This window comes from Centroberyx gerrardi, chromosome 13 (assembly GCF_048128805.1).
Source record: "Centroberyx gerrardi isolate f3 chromosome 13, fCenGer3.hap1.cur.20231027, whole genome shotgun sequence".
NCBI classification, from domain to species: domain Eukaryota; kingdom Metazoa; phylum Chordata; class Actinopteri; order Beryciformes; family Berycidae; genus Centroberyx; species Centroberyx gerrardi.
Window position 1 is genome coordinate 23,922,016 of NC_136009.1, and position 18,972 is coordinate 23,940,987.

At 39.3% G+C, this 18,972-nt stretch overlaps 1 protein-coding gene across 1 annotated transcript; it reads right to left on the reverse strand.

Moving 5' to 3' along the window:
- Positions 1-1,567: 1,567 nt before the first annotated feature.
- apol1 (apolipoprotein L, 1) lies at positions 1,568-18,070 on the reverse strand. The gene is made up of 33 exons (XM_078287736.1): positions 17,803-18,070; positions 17,579-17,632; positions 16,710-16,781; positions 16,331-16,399; positions 16,068-16,139; positions 15,701-15,775; positions 15,538-15,609; positions 15,307-15,375; positions 14,686-14,754; positions 14,484-14,552; positions 14,323-14,385; positions 13,455-13,520; positions 13,257-13,307; positions 13,085-13,159; positions 12,785-12,832; positions 12,498-12,569; positions 12,337-12,390; positions 12,115-12,186; positions 11,208-11,261; positions 10,835-10,903; positions 10,509-10,586; positions 10,333-10,392; positions 9,966-10,046; positions 9,788-9,838; positions 8,986-9,072; positions 8,072-8,128; positions 7,229-7,309; positions 7,014-7,064; positions 6,002-6,040; positions 5,034-5,111; positions 4,866-4,905; positions 4,587-4,638; positions 1,568-4,384 (listed from the first exon to the last, which is right to left on the reverse strand). The coding sequence occupies exons 1-33, from the start codon at positions 17,803-17,805 to the stop codon at positions 3,430-3,432; spliced, it is 2,958 nt and encodes a 985-aa protein (XP_078143862.1). The 5' UTR covers positions 17,806-18,070; the 3' UTR covers positions 1,568-3,429.
- Positions 18,071-18,972: the final 902 nt, after the last annotated feature.

The following is an 18,972-nucleotide window of genomic DNA, read 5'->3' on the forward strand; positions in this document are numbered from 1 at the left end:
CACCTGGGAACGGGGCGGGGTTAGTTTTTTAGGTCTACCTGTCCGTGGGAGTGGAACAAAATGCGTCTTCCAACCTGTGTGACTCTGACTCATCGCAGCCAGTTTCACAGGCGTCAGCAGTAAGGATGAGGTCTTGCTTCACCTGCTTGTATGGAAAACCTTGAAGGGAGAGACCGCTCCAAAAATAGAGCAGGGAGGATACAGTCATAAACTGGGCAGGGAGTCCCAACCACTGACATCACCCATTAAAATAAAGTATGAAATCACATCAATTAGTGCTGAAACTATTAGTCGATTAATCAATTAGTCAACTGACAGAAGATTAATCGATTCTAATTTGATAATCGATTAATAATTTTAGTCATTTATCATATAAAAATACTAAACATTTGCTGGTTACAGCTTCACAAATGCTAAGATTTGCTGCTTTTCTCCATTTCATATCATTTTAAAAAAATTTTAGGCTGCTGGTCAGACTAAATGATTTTAAGAAACACTGGGCTCTGGTAACTTGTGATGGGCATTTGTCATAATTTTTTACCTTTTATACACTAAATGATTAATCGAAAATATAATTGATGATGAAAATAATCGGTAGTTGCAGTCCTAATATCGATGTGTGGTGGAAACTGTCCTGCCTAACTCAGCTTTCCTCTTATGCTAAATTAATTTAGTAGGCTAATCCTACTATATAAATAACACAGCAAAACATTAAAATATCATTCATCTACTATAGGACAAACACTATAGGAAAATTCTACAGTAATACCATAATAAAAAAATACCATCAAGTTCATTACAGACTCACTATAGTCAGTGTCACCTTGCAATACTTGCAATTTATATTTTCTTTGCCCATATTATTTGTTCTTTTAATTGTTAAGTTGTTTTTTGTGAATATGAATTAATTAAATTAAAAGGCCTTGTGTATCTCAAAGTTTCCCTACCATTGACCAGGTGTGGTGGGTCACCCTGCCTTAAAGAGCTGCTAACTCTATAACAAATTAATTAGTTTGGGTTTCAGTGGAGTGTGTTAGTGTCCCATTACGGTCTAAATGCTGTTTCAGAGGCTTTTCCACCCTGAGAACAAGAAAATTCTGGGGGAAACGCTGAATACTCGTGATTTTTGTGCCATTAAAATGATCAAATTTTAAGATATTGAATATTGGCACAAAATATCAGCTGGTGACTTCAGTCCAAAAATATCGGTCGAACCCTAGTCTCAGTAGCTCTGTGTTGTCAATACTAGTTCAAAAACTAGTATGTAAATCCTATATTATAACATACAAATTCAAATAAAAAGGGCCAGAGCAAACATGTACACATGAAAATGAGGGAGAACTTCTCCAAACCCAAACTTCACCTACGTTGGTCATGGCAATCTCTGTGCACAAGGCAAACATTGCTGAAGGACAATATGACAAATGTGTTTATCTTGGCTATGAACTGAGCAAATACAAATTCAGAAATGACTAAAGGACGCAGTTAGTGGAAAGAAGTCAAGTGTTTGCTACCTTGTGTGAAGCCTTTTAACATAAACCCATTAACACATTGCTTGGCACACTGATATTTTTCTCTGACCTTTTATTAGCAACTTTACATACATTTAATAGAGTCCTATATTGCACATAAAAAAGTTATCACACACAGAATGAACAGTTCCACCCAGAACAAGAATGAAAAACATACATGAAGTTAATTAAATACAACAGAGAGCTGACATGAACAAGACATATTGACAGCATGATGTTAACTTGAGCTTTGTTCAAGCACCTCGGACCTTATCTTTGGAACAGCAGTGTAAAAGGGAGATTACAATTCTTCCATCAGAGTCATATTAAAGAGAAAGGGCAAACCTAAGAAATCGGCCGCTTCTTGGAACAGTCTAAATGGTTTTCAGTCCTCGGGGTCCAGAGTCCTGCTGGTTTTCACTCTAATCAATCTAATCAGGAACTATTTTACACCTGGGATGCCAGGTGAAAGGAATTAACTGTAATTAACTGCTTAATAGAGAGATAACCAGCAGCACTCTGGAAAAATGACTGGCCAATCTTATATCAGGGTTCCTGCACAGTTTCAATTACAAAATCCCAGACTTTTTCCAGATCTTAATTTGTTGATATGAAGATTTTGGATGGTGTTCAGTCTGACAGTCATCTTCTGCCGCATCACTCTACAGATGAAGATATTATTCACAGCAACGAATATCAGAACATGTGAGATCACGAGGGAACATGTATCCATATGTATATATTAGGACAGTACAATATTTTTTGTACAAGAGCTGGAAATTACCAATTTATTTTACCATACATTTCCAGACCTGTGCAGGAACCCTGCTATAGGAGCTTGGGCTGGCTAAATAACCTCTAGCTTTTAAATCACCTCCTCCACAGACAGGCATTTACCATATTTGTTTTTACCTATTTTTGTTACTATGCTGTAGCCCTGATTTTGCCATTTTATTGGCTTTTTTGTTAAAAAAAAAAAAAAGTACCCACTTGTACAGTAGCAGCTTTCAAAACGTTATTATTACTATTATTCTTTGAAAAGACACCGATACCATCAAGCTTTTCAATCAGACAAATGTAACAACTAGTTCAAGTCGCACCGCAGCTTTGACACGTCCCATATGTCAGATCCATAACCTCCAGGAGAGGAAATGGGGGATCGGTTTGCATAGCAGCTCTGAAACCTACAAAACCAAGACCTGCAAATAGAATAACTCTAACCTGCATCATATTTCTAAGGCATTATAAATAATGAAGGCACTGCTCCCTAACAGTACGCACAATCTCTAATGTTACACCTGGTCAGTAAAAATGTTTCAATATGAACTAATACACTGATGAATCTCTAAGCAGCACATAAAGTCAAAAGTCAAAAGCTAAACCAGAAGTTATAGATTACAACCTTTTGCATCTATTTCTTTGATTAATCTAAAGTTATGCTACCAAAATATTTGGCTAAATTTTAGAATCCCCTTTTTAGGAAAAGACAACATGGCAGTCTCAGGTATTGGCACATTCTGCCAAAAGAAACAGATATGATACTTTACCAAGCACAAACCCTCAGTTTCTCCCAGTAGTATAAATTCTGACCAAATATTAGAGTTTCACTCAGTTTCTTAAAAAGGGAAGACTCGTGTATCGACACTTTTATATGCCTGTCCAACTGATCACAAATCAAGCCCCTCCTAGGACATTAAAAATATTATTGAAGTTTTTTTTCTGAGAAATTGGCACCAACTTCCTGTTAGTTTTCTTAGCAATGCAGAAGCATGCTGGGATATTAAACCAATACTTCCAAAGTCACTGAAAAAGTTACAACTTTTTCAATGTCCTGAGGGGGGAATTGATAAGGAATCTTCCCTTTCAGACCTTGATAATGAAGTACGGTTTTAGGACTTTGCCAACTTCAAAGCTTTGGTCAAACATATTCCCGGTTCTCAATATCCTTTTTGATGGCTTTTTTAATGCGGTCAATTTCATCTTCATCTGAACTGTCAGGCTTCTCATCTTTCTCCTTCTTGGCATTGTCCGAGGTAGCCGTGTTGTCACCGGTGTCTTCTGAGGAGTTGGTGGACTGAAGCTCGTCTCGTATCCCGTTGAGCTCCACCAGGCCCTCGTGCAGCTGGACGGCCACCTCTCGGATTTTGGCAGCGAACTCAGACTTGGCCCCTTTCTTGAGTTCTTTGGAGTCTTTGGCCACAAAGTAGATGTCCATTCCTACAAAGAGTCCAGTGAGCACGCCAGTGGCCATGCTGGCGATCTGAACCGCTCTGGCTGCTGTGCTGCCTGCCACATTGGCAATCTGCACCACACGCATGATCTCATTAGCGTTGATGAGGATGGCCTTGCCTACCATGGCGCCGTCCTCATAAATATTGTTGAGCGCGGGGAAGTCACGGTTGTAGGCGTGCTTCTTCATCTTCATCAGGTCGAACTTGCGCAGGTTCTCGATTCCCTGCTTGATGAACATCATGCACTTGTTGAGGTCGGCAATCTTCTCCTGGTAGTCCTCCACGATCTTCTCCACCTTCTTGCGGTCCATGGAGTTGTTGACCTGGTTGGAGATGCCGGCGCCGGCCGAGGTGAGACCGCCCGCCGTGGCCACGCCCAGCCCCACCGCCGTGACGATCAAGGAGGTTCCAAAGGTGACAGGGGCTAGAGCCAGGCCAGCGATGGTGGCCACACCCCCGATGGCGCTTGTGGAGCCGCCAGTGATTTGGGCGATCTTTGTGTTCTTGTTGAATTTGTCCAGGCCGTCGGCGATGGAGTTCAGGTCGATGACGTGCTGCCACAGGCTCTCGGCTCGCTCCGAGAACAGCTTGTTGAAGACACGGATGCCCTTCTGCACCTTCTCCGCCGTCACAGCAAACGCCCTGAGAAGAGCAAGTTCATATGAGTAATTACTCCGAGATAATGTAGAGCAGATTAGTCAGTGACACATAACCAACTACCACAATATCTTCAGATGCCTGGAGACATGTCTTAAAATGTTTAATTAGCAAAGACATCAAGACAGGAGTGACAGAATGATGCAGTGAAAAATCTGGTTTACACCAACTGTGAGTCATCACTTACTTGGCCTCTTCCTTTTCTGTCATGTCTTCATCTTGAGGCGTGTCCTCCCATGCTGAGGAAGTAAAAGCATGAATAAATGATTTTTTTGCTTTCTTCTCATGCCACATAAGTGGTCCATTACATTATAAATATAAAGATGAGCACTATGCAAGGCTTGGCAGGACAGGAGGTCCTGAATGACCCTGGCAGAAACTAATATCCTCATTCTGTCCTGTTGTCGTCTCCCCAACAGCCACCCATAGATATTGAGGAATATTAGTGCATTTGTGTGTGACTTACGTTCCACTGTTTTCCACCACTCCATGAGCCCCTCCACATCCTGAAAGAGACCATTAGATTGTATTCAGCTTTTCAACTTTACGGTTACTGTCCAAATAGTTAATAATGATGAATCAAAGATGATATATTAGAGTCTAAATAGAATGATGCATTTCTTGAGAAACCAACCCTGTCTTCTTCAGGCTCTGCTGGGTCAATACGGAATTCCTCCAACTGGTCAAACAAGGACTTATTTCCACCTTCATTCTGAAAGGGCAGAAATTATGAAGCTTTAAAATCATATATGACACTAGGGATTTTTTTTCCTGTACAAAGACAAAATAGTTATGTAACACTCTGTAACTGAAGTGTGTGTCAGAGAGACAGATAGAGGCAGAGAGAGAGAGAGAGATTGAGAAACATGAACAAAGAGCAAGAATTAAAATCAACTGAATTCTATAAAATAACGCATATAAACACGGGAATCCTCAGTTTCACTTTTCATAAACATCCAGATGAAGAGGAGGAAGTCGTGGTAATAGTGATTCTGACTGTACGGGCGTTTTACGGACGTTTTTGCAGAAGTGGAAGGGCCAAAAATCTCCATGGACACGTTGAAAAAGGAAGCAGAGAAACAAGTTTGGGCACATTGCAGCCTAATCTCATCTCATCCTTCACGCTAAGGGACGCGCACAGACACCACGCAGTGGTGTGGGGGGTGAGGCAGTGGGTGGGATTTGTGTAGAGGAAGCAGGGAGGCAGAGCAGGAAAAAAACAAACATCTTGGCTGTAATTGTCTCTGTTGGGAGTCAAGCAGATACCCTGGAGACAAACTCAGCAAATGACCGCAGAAGAAGAATTGTTTTCAGGGAGGAGGAGGGGAGGAGTCAGGTGACTGAAACCCACGTGACAGACGTTTTGTAATCCTGGACCATTATGAGCCAGACTGCGACACCTCAGTCTGAGAGTCAGACAAACAAACTGACACACAGGGTTTACTGCATGCTAATGGGGGAAGATAGTCATTAGTCCAAAACTCTATGTGTGTGACTGAGTTGTGAAAGAAAGACAGAAACAAAGAAAGAGTGAGAAGTGTTCATGTTTGTGCTTTCAATGAGGAGCAACGTCAAATACAATTTCAAAGATATTTTCTTTACCTCTGCTGCAGCTCCATCCTGTACGTTCTGTGCAGCTCTCTGAAACACACACACACACACACACACACACACACACACAGTTAAAGCAGTAGTATCAGTATAGTAGTATCAGTATAATTTTTGCTTTTGGGTCGACATCGGTTCCCACACAGGGAGGCACACTGCTCACTTTCACATACACGCATACTGCCTTCCTCGTCCATCTGTGTCACATGCAGATTTCGCAGATTCAGAGTTTTAGTTTTACAAACATTTCTCTCAAGGCAGAAATAATCTTAAAATGGTTGAGGTAAAACTCAGTGGGCAGGGCCAAAGAACCACGTTTTTTAAGCACAAATTAGCTAACTGGCAAAGTTGAATGGCAAAGAAGGAACGCTAGTCAAAATATAAATAAAAATACAAAATGGCAATGATTTTTTTTCATTCATTCATTATCTGGAAGGGAAAGTCAGCTATGCTAACTAGCTAACCTAGATAACTTAGTATGGCTAGATTGCATTTTTTCCAGTTAGTAGCAAGATCCCTAGTCTTCATAATATTAGCTTCCTCCTCTCTTACCTCTTGCCTTCTTAACTCGGCTTAATGTTACTTAGCCAGAAAAACTGTGGTTCTTTGGCTCCGCCCATTGAGGTTTAACTCAACCAATGAGATTATTTCTGCCTCAGAGAAATGCTTGTGGAACTAAAACTCCAGTCTCTCCAGTTATGCCATCAATAATGACTTGCAGAAACACCTTGCTTGCTTAAGAGGAATAATCCATTGTTGTGAAAAAACAGAAGATTAATTTTTATGAGGATGTGAAGATGGAATGTTTATCTGACCAGAGTTCTCTCCAATGGTGTGAAATGATGTTGGCAATGAGCCAAAAGTAAAATTAAACTAGTGATATTCTTTAAGGCAAAAAGTAGTCCCCACAGGTGTGGTGTGTAAAATGACATTCTGAGGACAAACAGACAAACAGACACTGTCCACATGTAAACACATGTGTGCAAGTCACATGTTTGAACGTTACCTTAATCCGAGGCATGAAGGGATTGTGTTTCTTAGGTTTCTTCACTCTGGTCTAAAAGAATCAACAGAAATACAGCGTTAATTCAAGGAGTAGAACTAGTTGGAGTAGATTTGGTACTGGTGACTATCATGATGAGGTAGCATTATTAAAATCAGAATCAATATCTGTTTAATTCACCAAGTACAACAGGTGAACAAGGAATCTGACTAACAGACCTCTTCCGCTTTGCCTTTGTCCCCCTCCTCCTCCTTAGATGAAGACTCGTCTTCTTTCAGCCCCTCGTCATCAGACGCAGCCTGGAGTACGATGAAATACAAAATAATTACTTACTTACTCAATAATACCAACTTACTTTCTTACCGCTTTGAATCTGTATCTGATTTATTTATTTATTTATTTGCACAAGTAAAAAAGATGATAAATAAGACAGGAATCAATAGAGTATAAATATGACCACCCCCTATTACTAATCACATGGACATGCAAAATAATGAAATAAATACATGAAAACAATTGGGAATAAAATTACTATAATAATTTATATTTATAAATAAATATAAATATTATATTTATTTATATTTAAAAAGGAGACAGATAAATCGATAATTTAATTTAAAAAAAAACAAGCAAAAAAATTACAGGCCAAAAAAGACAAAGAAAGAAAGAAGAGCATTTCGATTATTCCAGTGATTTTGATGGCAAGGCGGAACAAGGAGAAAAATGAATAAGAAAATATATTAAAGGATAAAGGACAGAATAGTGAAATAAATAATCTAAACTATTGTACTGTATTTTGAAATGATTGCATGTAACAGAATCTTGCATCTTTCATTAGGATACAAAATCCAAGTTTAATGGCAATATGAAATAAAACAATATGTTAAATGTGTGTAGCCTATGTTAAATATGTTTATGGAGGTAATGTATTATATAGGATCTATATCGCACCCATATAACTAATGAGTGTAGGTGTAATGTAGATAAAAGCCTTCACTATTTACTCAACAGATCATGACAGAGAAAGTGCAGAGTCAAGGAAAATGCTGGCTGTCATGTACCTTGGCTGCAGCACGCGGCATAAATGGATTATGGCGCTTGGGTTTTTTCACCTTGGTCTGGAAATGACAGAGTGACATCATGGAAGGTGACAATCAATGATTGGATGAACTGATTTCATTAGAGCTGATGGTTATTTCTATCTGCATGAAAGAACAGTCGATCTGCTGAGGCATGCTGCCACAATAGTCCTAATCATCCTTGGCAAAAAAAAACCTCTGCATATATAAAGTATGATATAATATGTAGGCTATCTGTTTCTACGCTCATATATACAGGCTTCTATATTTCTGTTTACTGTATATTAAAAATAGTTGCAGTTTGATCTCAATATGGACTTTAGCGTCTAGTCTTTATACTTAAATATTTACAATTTCCATGTCAACTTCCATGCGATTAACGGATAAATGTAAACTTGCAATCAGGCCATGATCAAATTGATACGGCTCACTTTCAGGATGTGATAATGTATTGGAGCTAAGCCGGATCATTTGCATGGCTCTGGGGTGACGGAGCTGATAAGAGGGAAGCAGGAACTGGAAATTACTGGTAATGTAGCTGTTGCAAATAATTCTTACCGTCTGTTTCACCTACATGAAACAGGAGATGGGTGGAGTTTACCACAAATTATTTGTCAATCACAGTATCTGAATTGTCCACAGAAACAAATACCAAATTGTCTTTCAAACTTTCTTTCAAAGTTCAGATACTGTCAAATAATTTGTCAATCACAGAAAAATAATACCAAATTGCATTTCAAACAGTCTCAACTTTATATCTTTATATCACAAACCCCACCCATCTGTTGATATGCAGATAACCTAAATGCCTACATACTAACTTGAAGGAGGTTAAAACTAACTAAGAATTATTTGTAAATACTGTTTAACCCATAACAATGCAAAAATGGACTTACTGTTTTGCTCTCTGTAGCGTTGACCTCCTCTCCCTCTCTGGCCTCAGTGAGGAGGGATTCGCCTTCTTTCAGGCCTTCATCATCTGACTGAGAAAATTATAATAATAACAAATATTAATAATGAATCCAAATGCTTAAGATCCAATGTATAAAAGTAGTTAATTAGTTTTGTTGATTCAATGTTGATTATATTAAATTTGTATGCATGCCAGATTGTGTGTGTGTCTTGAAAGTGTATTCTACATGCATGCATTGGAATGAGTGTGTGTGTGTGTGTGTGTGTGTGTGTGTGTGTGTGTATATACACACACACACACTAGGATTTGACTGATACAGGTTTGCGAAGGCAGATACTGATATTTTTGTACTGAAGCTGCTGATTGGCAGTATTTGAGCCAATATTCATTATTTCTTCCAATTTGACCATTTTCATGCTAGAAAATTTAGACCATCATGGGACACTAAAACTCTCCACTGAGACCCAAACTAATGAAATTCTGAAATTCAATGGTAGGGAAACTCTGGGACAGATTACTACCTTTAAATGAAATAATAAATAAATAAATAAAGAAAACATTATTGAATAATTAAATGAATAAATAAAATGTGCAAAGGAAATAAAATTTCATTACAGGCTTTACAGACTGTTTTCATGTAGCTGTGGTCAGGGAGGCACCTCCATCATATCAGCGGCAGACAACACTGACTGGCTGATATCTGATATTCAATAAAAAGCCAATATTGTCCCAGTATATCAGCAAACCCATATATCAGTCTAACACTAGTGTGTACAGGTCTATACCTGATTGTCCTTCTTCTTTTGCAGGCCACGTCTTGCTGTTCTGTTCAGCTCCTGAAATGAACCCAGAACAGTTTCCTAAGCCACAAGGGCACATTGCACAACATCTCATCGATACACATCAGCTCCATACTGATAAGCTGCATCCACTGCCATCATTACCCAGCCACTGAAAGATTACCTCCTCCGTCGGCCTGGCAGGAACCTGGGGAGTTTCTGCAGATTTCCCCTTTCTCTCTCTGGGGATCATGTTCTTGTTATCCTGCAAAGGACAAAATGAAGAGTTTTGCTTCAAAATGAGATATTATCCACCATCTGAAAAAGTGACGTCCTATCTTACAAAATGCACAATAGAGACAAATTGTGTAAACACAGTATGAAATTAAAACAAATTATGGTTCCTTTTAAATCATACTAGGCAACTTACATACTTGCTACATTGGATCCTTCATATTTGAGAGATTTTGAACTACAATCAAACACTATGGACTGCAGTAATATACAGATAACCTACATATCACTGTTTATATGAAAAGTGCAAACTGTACCTGAATATCCTCAGTTCCTCTTTGTTTTAGTCTGTCTTGTGCAGCCGTCCCCTTCAGCTCCTGTGGAGAGACCGCAGGCTTAGCAAGACAATATAGTAGAGACAGAGGAGAAGTCAGAATAGTCTCACATGAAGCACATGGCACTGAGCTGCAGCTGTGCCCGACTATATGCCAACCTCCTCTGTTGGTCTGGGTGGAACTGACGGCGTTTCACTTCTTTCCTTCCTCTCTCGCTGGATCATATTGCTTTTGACCTGGCAAGGACACACACACACACACACACACACACACACACACAGTCACACACCGTGCTTGAGCTGGACAGGAGGTTTTGACAATGGCCAATCAGCATTTAAAGGGACGAGGAGGATGTGGTGGAGGGACGGAAGAGGAGGAGCGAGAACAGAGTGGGTATTTTTGAAAGAGGATGATCAGCTGTGTGTGTGTGTGTGTGTGTGTGTGGTCACTGGTGACGCATAAGTGATGCAAAAAATAGACTGACCGGTTTTGGCTTCTCCTCCCCTTGTTTCTCGTTCTCCTTGAGCGCCTCTGTCGTCTCCTCTGTATCCTTCTGAATGAAAACAAAGGACATTAAATGTTAGCCATCATACTATATTAACCACAGTCAGGTTAAGTGTGTAACAGATCGTTAATACTAGTTCAACTGAACCAGAATTTAGATACAAAAAAAAAATTAACAGATACAAAAAATGCCATCACCAACATCAGGGTCCCATCACCACTACTATCAAAACTCCAGTAATGACTCAAAACCACCTAAAATCATCATCTTCCTCCTCCTCCTCTTCATCTCACCAACACCTCCACCACCCCCACACATTCACATTCATAAACACATTCACCAACATCATTACTTTATTTGCAGTGCGAAATGGATTCAGTTTGGACATGGCTCCAAGCACCACGTTCTGAGAGGGAGGGACACATCATCGTGAGATTTAAAGGGATACCGTAACATTTATACTGTATAATACCAGAGGTTCATTTTTCCCTGCCAGACACTTCTGCAGGGGGGGGGAACTGTCCTTCAGTTTTTCTAAAATGGCTTGTTAACATTGTTGACCTTTCCCATTGAAGCCAAGGGGCACAGATGACCAGAAGCTTAGGGCTAGCTGTTCCCCTTTTTTTCAATGAGGAATGCTAAGATTGCCAACAAGCCATTTTAGGGAAACTGACCGTGCATTCACATTGCAAGCAACACGATCAGCAAGTCACTGGAAGTCCATTCATGTCCTATAGAGCTGAGCGACCAGGAAAACTTGGCCGATGTGTGGACGGTCAACAAGCTTGTCGCAGAGAAAGGTTTGCAACAGCTGAATGTTTTGTGGACAGCGGCCCTCAACAATCAGATTTCTTCTTTGTTTCCCTACCGATGTGATTTTGTTTCATGACCAATAGTTCTCCCTGGCAAGTGCAAAGTGGGAGAGAAGTTGATTACAGCCATTCAAAGCTTCCCAGTTTATTTGAAAGACTACAGGAATAAAAAAGCGGTTGCATTCATCTTTGGGGTCGATGGTAAACTCCTTGCCCCACCTTGCCTTGCCATCTAATTAAGTAATTTTGAGTTTTTTCTGTTTATTTTCGATTAGTGCTCAGTCAACTTTCCCTGGATAAATAACAGTTAAATAATATGTAGAAGCTCTTCCTCCATATGTGGCAAGAGTCTGGTGAATAAAAATAACCAATTCAATTTAAAATGTCAAGTCATGCTTTTAACAACACACAGTGAAACAGGAACAGCCATATATATCAGACTCGCACCTGTTTGTGGCCTGATGGCTTCTCACTGCTGGCAGGTGGATCCTCATCATCTGACCCGGTTTGCTTCTCATACTGTGGGGAGAAGATATAATTAATCATTTTCTGAATAAGACACATCTGGGGCCATATTCTCCTCTATTTCTGTATCCAGTTTTCAAAAGAAACTGCTTACTGCTCATGCAGTATCAAATGATCACAATCCAATTACAAAACTGTCCTTACTTTGTTTGCAGAGCGAAATGGATTCAGCTTTGTCATCGCCCCAGCGAGTTTATTCTGATATTGAATAAAATGGAAAGAGGAAAACACCAAATAAGATCATATACAGAACAGAAGTTAAACCACTGACTGGAATGAAGGAAGTTAAAAAAAACATTACAAACCTGTTTGTTGCTAGGAAGGCTCTCTTTGTTGTCCAACGTCTCCTCACTATCAGAGTCGAAGCTCTTCTCCTGCTGGTAAATCAAATGGTTATTGTTAAATAAAAAGTAGTAGTACTAGTAATAGTAATAATAGAAGTAGTAAAATGGACAGTACAAAATCAGTGAATGACCTTTTACAATGTTTTAATAATTATGTTTGAGGCATTTCTGCTTCAGATAGATCATGAGATTATGACAAAGGTCCTGGGCTGCTTTCTAACCGTCGACGGTTTTCCCCCTCCTCTTACCTGTTTGTCAGTGAAGAACGTGCTCTTCATAATCCCACTCAAACCGTTCTGAAATAAGGCAGAGACAGGGTTGTTACCTCCTGTCCCGGCTGCAAAGCTCAAACTCAGCCTAACCCTAACTTTTCAGACCAAAAAATTTAAAAACAGATAATCCTTTCTTTGGTAATTACCCTATTTTTGACTTTGCTGCTTGGCCAGGAAGTGGAAACTGATATTTATGCTATCAGGTTCAAATGCAGTCAAAAGTATGTGAAAGGAAAATAGAGAAAAAAGGAGGCCAAGTTGCTCTGGCAATCCCACCTGCTTGGCTTTGGGCTTCTCTGTAGAAGGGATCTTTTCATTTGAGTCTGCTGAGTCTTCAGTCTTCTCCTTATCCTGATATAACACACAGCATGTCACCAATTTCCAGGCATGACAGACAAGTGTACCATTACTGGTTCATTTGTATGATTCACTGTGATGACAAAATTACCTGAGATGAAGAGTGGAATGGATTCTTCAGGATCTTCCCCATCACTCCACCCTGACGGAGAATTTAAAGCACCGGTAATGAATCTGACATCTGAACTATGTTTCTTTAGATTAAATTCAGTATAGTCCATGTGAACACAATACCCAAGCACAGGGGTTGAAACAAACAAACAAACAAACAGTGGGCCTCATCTCTCACCTTCGAAGTCTTCTCTGAGAGACTGTCACTGCTGGCAGAGAGTTCGCTGTCTGCAGACAAGTCATCCTGAAACAGAGGGAGACAGCATACATACAGAATATAAAAACAAAATAAACACAGTCAAGTTTTTAATTCCAAAAATGTCATTCCAGAATTTTTAACGGTCGGGGCAAATATGCCCTTGAAAGTTCATAAAATGCCTGTGAAATTAAAAATGAGGGGGCAAAAAATGGCCCCAATAATTAGGAGTACCTTTTATTGCATTTCACCCCATTCATATTTTTTTTTTTTTGGTTGAGCTGTCAAATATTAACGCATGAATGTGACTACCGTCCCACTGTGAGCCAACCTATGACTGAGCAATTCGTTCCAGTGTTTTTGGATCAGAAAACAACTGAGTACACAGCCTGAAGCAGCAGGAAATGTTGGCATCACGCAGCCAGCAGGAGGAGAAAATGCCAACCCCACACAAACCACGGTGTCACCCAAAAAAAAACAAAAAAACAATTAAATAACTCAACAACAGAGGAGTAGCCAGTAGGTTGGGGACAGAGAGGGAAATGGCACCATCCTCTCCTGTAAGGCTTTCTACTGTTTCCAGCAGTAGAGAAGAAGTAAAAGCAAATCTTAATGATACAAACTGTTGATTTGCAAATGTATTACTTCAAAGTTCAATAAAATTGCCCCCGAAAAGGACCAAAATGCCCCTTAAAGATCACGGGGGCAAAAAATGCCTTCTGATGCCTTTTTTACCCTGGTTCTGAGTCATGTTAGGATTTTTTGAGTTAACATGAAGTAACAAAATGTCCCTCAAAAAGGATGCATAACTTTTTGGACTGAAACCCTTCAATGAAGACGATCATCTTACCTGAGACTTGGCACTTAACAGCTTAGGTTTTCTGAATACCCCACTGAATATTCCTCCTTTCTCCTGGGAAAACAACATGAAGCCAAAACTTCAGACACTTTATAAGTTTGACGTTATACTTTCAGTTAAGAATTCAGTAGGTTGGTTTTAATAAACCTCACCTTAGTGTTGTTATTCTCAGAAAGATTGTCATTGCTGCCTGAGAGCTCACTGGGTGCAGACAAATCATCCTGAAAAAAAAACAAAGAAAGCGAATGCACTCTACTAATTAATATTAATCATCATCTAATAACCTAACATGGGTAAAGGTGAGACGAATGGGCTACAGCAACACTTTGAAAATACCAACGCCACAACTCTCACCTGAGACTGGGTCCTAGCTGAGGGCTTTGGGGATTTTTTAAACATTCCACTGAATATTCCTCCTGTCTCCTGAAAAAAAAAAGATCAAACGAAAATTCAGGTTTGACGAATTTCCCCCACAGCGGAGGATTTTGGAAGAGCTTTCCCTCTGGTATTTTTCAAATGATGCAGCTGTCAAATGGATAGGCGTGGGATTTAGTGCTTCATACAAAAGGACAACACTCTGGTCCAATATGCTGATGCATGCAGGTCTATCCCCCCTGTATGCCCCACACCCAAACACACACACACACACACACACACACACACACTTCTCAAACTCCCCACCCAATGAGTCAAGCTCTATCCACTTGGGCAACATTAAGGAAACACTTATTAATGTACTGTTAGAACAAAATATATAACACATATACCTGTTTGTATTTTAGGTGTTTTTTTAACTAAAATGTCTGTATATCTCTATGTTTCTATATGGGACAAAAAGGGGGAGGAAGCCTACAGGATACCACTGTGAATAATATGTGATAATCCTCATTCCTGTACATGGATTGAAAGTAAAATAATGGTTGATTTTCCCAAATAAAAAAAAAAAAAAGAGTTTCTTTGGTTGATGAGACTCACCTTAGTGTTGCTGTTCTCTGACAGACTGTCATTACTGGCTGCGAGCTCACTGTCCACTGACAAATTATCCTGAAAACACACAAGATTATAAATCAGCCTCTTTCTGAAATAACATGGCACTACGCTTTACTTTTTAGGCATTTAATTGTCCCTCTTATCCAGAGTAACAAGCTCATTTCTCAGGTGAAATACCGCAGTGTGCAGAATATATAATAGAAGATCGTGTTTCACCTGTGAAGGCCTCCGGTCATGTCCTGGTCTGGGTGATCGTCTCAGGATCCCACCCAGCACACCTGTTCTCTCCTGAATACGGAAGTGGAAAGAAAGGTTTAGTTTCAATGACTAAAAAAAACACAGTTATTATAGCAGAACACAGAGCAGAAAATAAACTCACCTTAGATGAGCTGTTGGTGTCAGGTAAGCTGTCACTACTGACAGACAGTTCAGTGTTTTGTACAGAGAGGGTTGCCTGTAAAAAAACATGAAAGTCAATATCTCACCGCATTTCTAAACAGTTTTGGAGACCTTCCGTCTTCAAATTTTAAAATCTTACTAGTTTTTTGCAATTAATTTTTTGCTTTTATTTCCCTTTGTCCATCATTTTTGTTGTCAAGCGCAACATACATTACTAGTACTTCAGGTGAAATAACATTATCAATGTAATGAGCAAACCAGAATAACAAAAATAATGTGAAAGTATGAATACAAAGAAAGAAAGAGAGAAAGAAAGTAGATACAAGTTCAAGTAGGCCAATACACACCTGAGTAGACGTCCCTTCTTTGGCAGGTTTGGCGCTCTTCTTCAGGATTCCTTTAAACATGCCTCCTTTCTCCTGAAACATTAAATATGTCAGTCCAGATGCTGAACCAAATCAAACCAAATCTGTCACTGATTTATAATACAACAATACATTTTCCCAATTCGTGTTCATCAGGGATGAGATCAGGAACACACACACAAAAAAGCTAAAAGAAAAACAAACCAAAACCCTGAGAAATCGCATCGCTGTTTCATAAACCTCACCTTAGTGTTGTTGTTTTCAGTCAGACTGTCATTGCTCTTTGAAAGCTCACTGTTTGCTGACAAATTGTCCTGTAAAAAAACAAAGAAAACTATGTTAGTAGATGTAGAATCAAATTGTGAAAATCCATTGCTATATTTGAAGTTTAATTCCAAAACGTCTATTTTAGAAAATAATGGTTTCCGTAACTTTTACTCATATTCAAAAATACAATAATACATCCTTTTAAATGTTGCTATTTTGTAATGAAAGGTTTTAAGATGTCAAACACCTGAAATAATATTAAATATCAATAATTAATATTCAATCTTCAGGACAGCAAACATTTTATTAATGTAGGTATTAAAGTTTTAAAATGTAAAACTAAACCTGCCACATCACCTGGACTTGGACGGACGGTTCTGCAGACTTGGAGGATCTTTTGAACATCCCACCGAATATCGCTGCCTTTTGCTGAATGAGGAGAGAAGAGGAGAAAACTCAACTAAAAACACACTTTATGAACTTTACATGCATCTGAAAAATACGAAGGACCATAACACAGGAATTATTTCCATTGTGGTTCTGGATTCGTTACATATGAGTGAATAACAGAGGAGAAATCTTGAACATTCACCACCATCTAGTGTAATCAGTAATGAGAAAGCACTATTAATCCGACACACTGATGAACAGCTCAATGGAGACTGAACTGGAAAAGATGCAGAAAGTGATTAACAGTTCCCTGATGATTTTATGGATATAAAAATATATTTTCTAGTTCACAACTCGGTGCTAGAACAGAATAAAGCTCACACACAGTGGCCTATTAAATTTCCATTTAATAGGCCACCTAGGAAGTTTCCCAGTTCCCAAAACTTAACAACATCCTTACACAGTGATGTAGTTTTAAATAAAAAAGGTGAGTAAACCAGGCTACTGTTTGCCTCATCATCATAAGGCAAACACGCAAGTATAAACAAAAAATCTGTTTCACAAAAAAGCCTTGATTCATGCATCCTTCCCCTTACAAGACCCTATCCTCATAACTTATATCAGTTTGATACTACTTAGTACTGATGTATACTGAGAATTTAAGTCATAAAGATTTATATCAGGTGGGTTAAATCTATTCCACAAATAAAAAGCTGGGTTAACTGAATTTAATTGTGTTTACCATTCACTAGACTCTGGACTTGCCAATAGAAAAATGTGAATTCCAACACTGAAAACCCCAAAACAACAAATTAAAAACATTCCCAACTACTCACAGCAACGCCTCCTCCATCACAGTCCAAGTCCAAATCCAGGTTATCATAGCGCTCCTGTCAAAAATAAAATGTCTCATGTCACTAAATGCCTGTTTTGATACATACAGCCAAGTCATTACACACATTTTCAGCAACTAATGTCTTAGTATGTCTCGAAGATAAGCACAAACGCGTCAACATGAACATTAACTGCTTTCCAGACAAAACGTCCACCGTCAACTTACCATAACGCCCGTCGTTGTTTTCGTGGCAGTTAGCGAGTTAGCTAACTAGTTCTTCTGGATAACGACTCTTGCTAAACAGAAGTTAGCAGGGATTTGTCGATACGTTACACTTCTCAACAAGAGTTTCGACACTTTCCCGTAGTAGTGATGTCGGCTCTCTTCCCTCTGAATCCCGGCTGTGAAGAGGGAGTTCCTCCCTGCTGGAAAAAAAAAAAAGATGAGGATACACGCACTTGCTTGGCTTTTGTTGACTTTCATAAAGAACAGAGAAGACACCCTTCTTGAAACCGGCGGAGCCAGTTCTTCACTTCACCTGACCCAGAATATGTTGTTGGTCAGAAGAGGGCGTGGCCTGCTGCTCCACCTGGGAGCTCGTATTACTGCAAGTATAATGCTGCCTTCAGGTACTCCTCGTAAACTCCTACTCCCGTACTCTCGCAAGCTGTAAATACCTCATACAGCGCATTCAAGTGTGTTCGGTTGGAAATGTTGTTGCAAAATTATTATTTTTTTGCTGGCTGCTATTTTCGGAAAATTTGTGCTGCAGTGGGAGCATGAGGAGGAGAAAATGTGCACCATGAATGCAATTGGTGTTTTAATTAATTTATTGCAAACAAATGAATGACAACTATGGCAACCTATACCCAGTTTATGAAATCTTTCACATTTGCTGTTTTACACACCCGGTGTCTGGTAGCTGTTTCCTGGGAAAATCCTCTGTTGCACAAGAAGTGATGAATTGGACGTTTTCAGCAGCAGCAACAGTTTGTTTAAAGTTTTGTTAATTTACATTTACACTATTTATTATTTACGGTACTCACTTTTTCCATCAGTTGTTGGCACAGCTTCCTTGCTCTCCACTCCTTAAACATCACATTCCATCAACTCACGCATCATAAAAAAAAATCACTTTCCTAATCGTATTCATCACTTTGTTGAGTTGTTCAAATGGGCTCTTAAATTGCATATTTCCGCCAGCACTTGAAGGCAGCATAGTCCTATATTTGTCACGGTCACAATACAGTAAAGATTGAGATCGAAGATTACTGTGTGATAGTTACGTTTCCACCATTACTCATATTTCTATTAATTTTATGGTTAAATCAGTCAATCTAATATCAGAGTGATGCACTGGTTGGAGCTCTATTTACAGCCCGTGTCTTATTGCTC

Coding starts and splice junctions, on each gene's coding strand:
- apol1 (XM_078287736.1), bottom strand. Junction 12,570..12,784: donor CGTTCTTCACTGACAAACAG/GTAAGAGGAGGG, acceptor TTGATTTACCAG/CAGGAGAAGAGCTTCGACTC. Junction 11,262..12,114: donor AGCCATCAGGCCACAAACAG/GTGCGAGTCTGA, acceptor CCTCCCTCTCAG/AACGTGGTGCTTGGAGCCAT.